Below are 7,694 nucleotides of genomic sequence, written 5' to 3'. Positions count from 1 at the left end.
GGAATCTAGTGAAAGCTGAGGAAAATGAACAAGAAAAGAAGATAGTCTTAGATATTGGGGTAATAAAAAGGGGAAATATTTAAATTTGTTAATAACAGATTTCACATTCTGTGTCTTGATATTAAGTTCAAAGTCAACTAATCAATAGGGAAAACTGAATGTACATGGTAGCCTGTGGTTTATTGTAACTACTACCAATCAAATTTGAAATATATGGAACTATACTTTAGCAGTCAGTAGAATCCAGAATATGAAGGACCCCGTGCCTCTATCAAAACTGCTCTAGAAACCATAGAAGCCCTAATACCAATGTTGGTATTTTCACACAAATACATGTTTCTGAATTTAATTTTTATTTTTATATTTTTGTTTTCCTTGACTGGGTGATCATTTCTTCTTACTTACATTTTTAAGTCTTTGTGCATTATTAGTCTATTCATGTACTTTGAGACATTAATTTGATATAATTTGACTAGAGATACATTTATTACCTGTTTTTAAAAATCACAGCTATATATATGCCTCAATATTATTTCGCTTACTACTCTATAAAATTCAGCATATAGATCTCAGAGACCTCTTCCTTTTTTTTTTCCTAAGTATCTTCATAGGTTTGTTTCTCCTTCTACCTACTGTTCATTCTATAACTCCCTCTGAAAGGTACATATTCAGAATGAGATGAACAAATTCATCACCAATATTTATTAAATAAAAAAGGTAAAATAATTTGCTGAGTTAATATTCTTAGAAATTCTAGACATATGATAAATAACAACTTTCAGGTGGTAAATGCAATTCAGCCTGTGGGAATAAGAACAGTTAATTATTTTCCCTACATCATCTCTATATATTTCTATATATAGATGATTTCTAGGTATTTCTATATATCTTGAGCCATCTCTTCTATTGATCAAACTAAAATCAGACAACTTTGACCTTTAGTGCTCTAAGAACATGCTCCTGTATTTTCTTGGTCCTTACTCCATACACAATGGGGTTGAGAAAAGGGGGCACCAAAAGGTACATATTTGCAATAAATATATGGACATGTGCAGGCACATTTTTCCCAAAACGGTGAGTGAAAATGGAAAAACCAGCTGTGGAATAGAAGACAAGAATAACACAGACATGTGACCCACATGTGCCCAGAGCCTTAAAGCTAGCTTCTCGGGATGGCAGACGGAATACAGAGCGGAGGATGAAGGCATAGGATACAGCAGTGAGAATGGCATCACATGAGCCAATGATAGAAGCCACACTGAGGCTATAACGTGTGGTGGCTCCTGTGTCCACACATGCCAGCTTCACCACAGCCATGAACTCACAGTAGGTGTGGGCAATGGTTCGTGTTCTGCAGTAGGGCAGCTGCTTGAGCAGGATGGGATGTGGAGAAAAGAAGGCTACGCCCCGAATCACCACAATAATACCCATTATGGTGATGCGCGCATGGGTGAGAATGGTAGTGTGGTGCAGTGGATGACAAATGGCCACGTAACGGTCAATGGCCATGGCCAGGAAAAAACCCGATTCCATGGTGGTAAAGCTATGGATGAAGAACATTTGGGTCAGGCAAGCATCAAACGCAATGTCATGGGCTCCAAGCCAGAAAAGACAAAGCATGCGGGGCAGTGTAGATGTGGAGAGGACCAGGTCAGTGACGGAGAGCATGCACAAAAAGAAGAACATAGGCTCATGGAGACTCCGCTCTGCTTTCACCACGGCCAGGATGGTCACATTCCCCACCACAGCCACCACGTACATGGAGCAGAAGGGAATCCCAATCCAGACATGCAGGTGCTCTAGTCCTGGGATGCCCATCAGCAAGAAGGCGATAGGAGAGGGACGAGAGGTGTTGAGAGGAGGCATGACGCTTTTCCCTTTGCTTTCTGTCACTACTTCTGAAGATGAAGCTGCTATGATAGATGATCATTACCAGATGCTGAAAACATGAAGATTCAGTTCAAGAAGACCCTTATGTTAAAAACAGTTCAAATTCATAACCAGATGTATTTCAATTCACTAGGACCAAAGTAACCATATTTGTAACATCACATAAAATACTGTGTTTGAAAATACAGAAAGATAATTCATGTATCATTTCATATTATCACAAGGGCAAATAAGTCACCTTAACTCCGTAAAAAGATTCCCTGTCTATTCAATTGTACTTAATTCAACAACTGTTCAGTAAGCAGTGACTGTGTGACAAACCATGTTCCAGGCACTAGGAATAAAGTAATTCACAGATCAGATTTATTCTCATGGAGGTTACACTCTACAAGGAAAACATCATAATATGATAAACAATGACTAGCATGTGTGGGTGACAAGAATGCCATATATAGGGGCACCTGGGTGGTTCAGTTGGATACACATCTAACTTTAGCTCAGGTCATGATCTCATGGTTCATGGGTTCGAGCCCCGTGTCGGGCTCTGAGTTGACAGCTGAGAGCCTGGAGCCTGCTTCAGATTCTGAGTCTCCCTCTCTCTCTGTCCTTCCCCCACCCATCCTCTCTCTCTCTGCCTCTCAAACATAAATAAAAAATGTTTAAAAAAATTAAAAAAACGAATGCCATATATAAGTTGATCGTCTGAATGACAGAGCTCAAGCCTTCAGAGCCTGAGATGTTAAAGCAAGAAAAACAGCAACAAAAAGAAATGGACAAAGATATCAGTGTGTCCCAACACACTTATAAGTCAAAGGAGAAAATGGTAGGAGGTGAGGGACAATTTCTCTACATTAATAGCTTCTCTGCATCTTCACTTTTCCTCTGCCCATTTTAGAAAAAGATCAATTGCATAAACAATTATTTTGAAGATATTCTAAAATTCTCTGCTTCATTTTATTCGTTCAGAAATTTCTGCAAAAGATCTAATTTTGCATCAATTATATGTTGTAGATAACCTGTCTTGGTATATTTTCATCTATTGCTCACTGTAGTTCTCCATATCATTTACTACACGGTATTTTATCTTTCCTTTCTACTCCTTCTTATTAGTACCTGTCTGAAAATTACATCCGTAACATATTTATTCTTTTACAAGTGTCAAATCCAGTGTCAAATATGGTAAGTGCAGTTAATATTTAAACAGTGTATCTATGCCTACTGATAAGTTGGAGTCTAAGAAAGAGTATTCTTCAGATTCCCCAAGGTGAATAATGCAGTATATTACTCCTCAGGATGCAGAAGTGCCCTCCAAAGCCATTTTGAGCTTCCCTAACAGTAGTAATCAGAAACTATATTGGAGGGTTCAAGAGTTTGAAATTTTCCACTCGAATTTTTCAGTCAGTATTTCTCTCCAGTGAGTGGACTTTCCATGACTACAAGTAAGCAAGCAGAAATTTTGTGAAACTTTCGGGGAGTTATTGTAGGGATTCTTGTTTTAGGCAGGAGACTGCACAAACCACACTCTTAAGTGATTTATGCTATAGAAATAAATGATGTCTTCTCTCCTGATTTAAGAGGAAGAAAGTCATAATCCAGACAATCAAGCTTTCAGAGTTACATATTAAATTTGGACAACTAGAAATTTGTAGGACTGCATGTGGTAAGAGTGTGACATCGCTTGGAATATTTCTTAATGATAGCATGATATGTCCATCTTTGGGATTGTTTCTTTAATGAGAATAACATATTCCGTGCCTTCCAGATGTCATTTACCACAATCCGTATGTGGCCAACAAGAAGCATAGTATATTACAATGTCATTTTTTTCCTATTGTTTTTTCCTATCATGTACCCTTTAGAGACATATATTCTTCTGAAGAAAAATATATTGATAAGGATCATACACACACACACACACACACGAACAACATATTTCTTAACCTTAATGTCATTCACTACCTTCCCATACTCAATGTTTCAGACTTGTATCAGTTCACTGTAGAGATGGACCCTTCTTGTGTGGTCTCATTTATTCATCCAGAAAACCATATTATGATACACGCAGAGCAGTCATTTACTGGATTGGTAAATTGGCCTAATGAGGTCCAAAACATCAATTACTGAATAAAGCATATTCTTTTATACTTCTCACAGCTCCAGGGAAGAAATGATCCTCTATGGCAAAGAAGCCATGGGGATATCCCCAGATAAAGGGATGAGTGAGGAGGCAGGGGTTGGGAAGGTTACAGAAGAGAAAGACTCTTAACTTGATACAAATTATTTGCTTGTAGAGAAACCTTTGGTACTAGTTTTCTGTTCTCCCCTATGTCCTACTGTAGCACTGACACTGAGTAGTAATGCCTTCAGCTCTTGAAGAGGAATCTGGTTATCCTAGGTCTCAAACAAGTCCTCATAAATATTATATGTACTCATTAAAACCATACATAGTTATCCCTTCATATGCTTGCCAGAATCATGAAAACACACTTAAACTCTCCAAATATCACTAACTGAAGGATTGTTTTCTAGGCTTCTACATTTGCTAACCCTGGGTTTTCCTCTTGAACAGTACAGACATGGCTTTTTGAATTGATTCGTGTGATAAATACACTGTAAATAAGTAATTTATAAGGCAATGGATTATCATGAGTGGGGCATGAATTCTTTAGAAATGATATCAGTAGACCAAATTAAGTTTTGTGACTCATAGAAAGTGTCATTTAGACTGGAATCTAAACAATATATGATATCTGGTCTTGAGAATATGTTCTTCCATTAGGAAGGATAATCATGACATAATGAATTTAAATCTTATGTAGTCTGGACTCAAAGAGTACAAAGGTACAAAGTAGATAAGATTCTATGGGTAAAAAATACATACATACATATGCACACTGTATAACCTACAGGGAATTTTAGAATCAAATGTTTAGACCACTGGATTTGACTTACTAAGTGTTCAATAATACAGATAGAACACATAAGTACGATACAGAACATTGGAAAAGAAGAAAACTGCACAGAAGGATATACACATTGGTTCCAAAAATATTTTTCCCAGAAGCATACAGGATAGGATCATTATGATGCCATCCTCTTAAAAATACCAACCTGTACATGAGTCCAGATATCACAAGGTATCCATATTTTTGTTACCCATATTGTATTCCTTCAAGTAAGTCGTGCAAGATAAAAATAATTTCAAAAGGAGAGATAATCCTCACTCCTATGATATCCTTAAAAAAGATCTTTGCCTCCTAAAATCTGGCTCTTTCATCACTTCATCCATTGAGAATGAAAAATGTTTATTTCCTCTGCTTAAAGATTTATTTCTCCTCCACTGAATCTGTAACACTCAGAAAATAAAGGGTGGCGTTTGGAGGAGTCTCGGTGTCCTAAAATATTTTACTTAGATCACGCTAGCTAGCTCCTTTTCTCTACCTTCTCTACTTGGATAACAAAACTAATTAGCTCAAACAAGAAACTGACTCAGAGCCAACAAACAACCCAAAGATACAGCTTCTATATGGAGCAGCCTCAACATGATATTCTCAGAGGATAAGCAAAAATAACATTTGACACAAACAGGTCCCTACAGAATCATTGCCAGAAGGGAGAATAATTTGTATACTTAGTAATGACTGATAATCTACATTATCAGTCCTAGTAATTTGCCTGTGCATACCCTCAGATTTTAGCTCCAGATGTATCCATCCTTCGATAATACGAGATACCATTTAATTTATCAACCATTTAACAGGATATGAAATCCTAAAGGGGACTGAAAAGGACAATAACATATTCTTTATTCCTTTGATTAACCCATTTTAATTCCAACCTGAAACAAGTGATAGTGACTTCATTTCCTTTGGATGTATAACCAAAAGTGGGATTACTGGATCATATTGTAATTTTGTTTTGTGTTTTTCATTTTTGAGGACTCCATATTGTTTTCCATCATGGCTGTACTAATTCACATTCCCACCAATAGTGTACAAAGGTTGATTTTTCTCCACAGCCTCTCCAACCCTTATCTCTTGTCTTTTTGATACCAGACACCCTAAAGGTGTGGAGTAATATCTCATAGTGGTTTTTATTTTCATTTTCCTGATGCTGTGTGAAGTTGAGCACCTTTTCATATACATGTTGGACATTTGCATGCTTTCTTTTGAGAAATGTCTTTTCAGGTCCTTTTCCCATTTTGTAATGTTTTTGTTGTTGTTGTTTGTTTTGTTATTGAGTAGTATGAATTCCTCATATATTTTGGATATTAACCCCTAATGAACTACACAGCTTGCAAAAAATTTCTTATTCCATAGACTGTCTTTTCACTCTACTGAGGTTCCTTTTGCTGTGTGGAAGCTTTTTAGTTTGATATAATTCCATTTGTCTACTTTTGTTTTTGTTGCCTGTACTATGATATCTTATCTAAAAAAACCACTGCTCAGACCAATGGCAAGAAGCATTTTCCTATGTTTTCTTCTAGGACTTTTACTGTTTTCAGGTCTTACTTTAATCCACTTTGAGGTCATTTTGTGAATGATGTGAGATAAGGGTCTATTTCATTCTTCTGCATGTGGATATCCAGTTTTCCCAACACCATTTATTAGAGACATTATTGTTTTCCCATCGTTTTAGCACCCTTGTATAAGACTATTTGATTATACATGTATGGACTTATTTCTGGGTTGTGTACTTTCTTCTATGGATCTATTTTTCTGCTTTTATTTCAGTACCATACTGTTTTGATTATTGTAGCTTTGTAATATATTTTGAAACCAGGAAGTGTGATGTCTTCAGCTTTGTTCTTCACTTTGCTTTTCACTATTAGCGATCTTTTGTGGTTACACATAAATTTTAGTGGGTTTCTTTTCTACTTCTGTAATAATGCCACTGAGATTTTGATGGGAATCACATTGAAATCACACATCTTTGATCACTTCGGATAGTACAGAAATTTTAACAATATTAATTCTTCCAATCAATGAACATGATGTCTTTCCAATTATCTGTGTCACTTTTTATTTCCTCCATCAGCATTATATAATTTTCAGCATACAAGTCTTTTACCTCTTTAAGTTTAGTCTTAAGTAGGGGCACTTGGGTGGCTCAGTCAGTTAAGCATCTGACTCTTGGTTTCGGTCTAGGTGATGATCTCATAGTTCGTGGGATCAAGACCCACATTGGGCTCCATGCTGACAACATAGAGTCTGCTTGGGATTCTCTCTCTCTCCCTCTCTCTCTGCCCCTCTCCTGCTCTCTCTCTATCTCTCTCAAAATAAATAAACATTTTTTTTTTTTTTGCGGAAGATGGCGGCATAGGAGGACGCGGGGCTCACAGCGCGTCCGGCCGATCACTTAGATTCCACCTACACCTGCCTAAAGAACCCAGAAAACCGCCAGAGGATTAGCAGATGGGAGTCTCCGGAGTCAAGCGCAGACTAGAGGCCCACGGAAGAGGGTAGGAAGGGCGGCGAGGCGGTGCGCGCTCCACGGACTGGCGGGAGGGAGCCGGGGCGGAGGGGCGGCTCGCCGGCCAAGCAGAGCCCCCGAGTCTGGCTGGCAAAAGCGGAGGGGCCGGACAGACTGTGTTCCGACAGCAAGCGCGACTTAGCGTCTGGGAGGTCATAAGTTAACAGCTCTGCTCGGAAAGCGGGAAGGCTGGAGGACAAAGGGAGGGAGAGCTGCTGAGCCCCCGGACGGCAGAGCTCAGCTTGGCGGGGAACAAAGGCGCTCGCCAGCGCCATCTCCCCCGCCCATCCCCCAGCCAAAATCCCAAAGGGAACCAGTTCCTGCCAGGGAAC

At 38.5% G+C, this 7,694-nt stretch overlaps 1 protein-coding gene across 1 annotated transcript; it reads right to left on the bottom strand.

The window, feature by feature from the left end:
- Positions 1-921: 921 nt before the first annotated feature.
- Positions 922-1,880, bottom strand: LOC125916762 (olfactory receptor 52M1-like). Its single transcript, XM_049623062.1, has one exon. It carries the CDS (start codon positions 1,864-1,866, stop codon positions 922-924), a length of 945 nt encoding a protein of 314 aa, XP_049479019.1. The 5' UTR covers positions 1,867-1,880.
- Between the last annotated feature and the right edge of the window lie 5,814 nt (positions 1,881-7,694).

The sequence above is a fragment of the Panthera uncia genome, chromosome D1 (assembly GCF_023721935.1).
Source record: "Panthera uncia isolate 11264 chromosome D1, Puncia_PCG_1.0, whole genome shotgun sequence".
Taxonomy (NCBI): Eukaryota; Metazoa; Chordata; class Mammalia; order Carnivora; family Felidae; genus Panthera; species Panthera uncia.
Note: the sequence above shows the minus strand (reverse complement) of the source record. Positions and strands in the feature narration are given on the sequence as shown.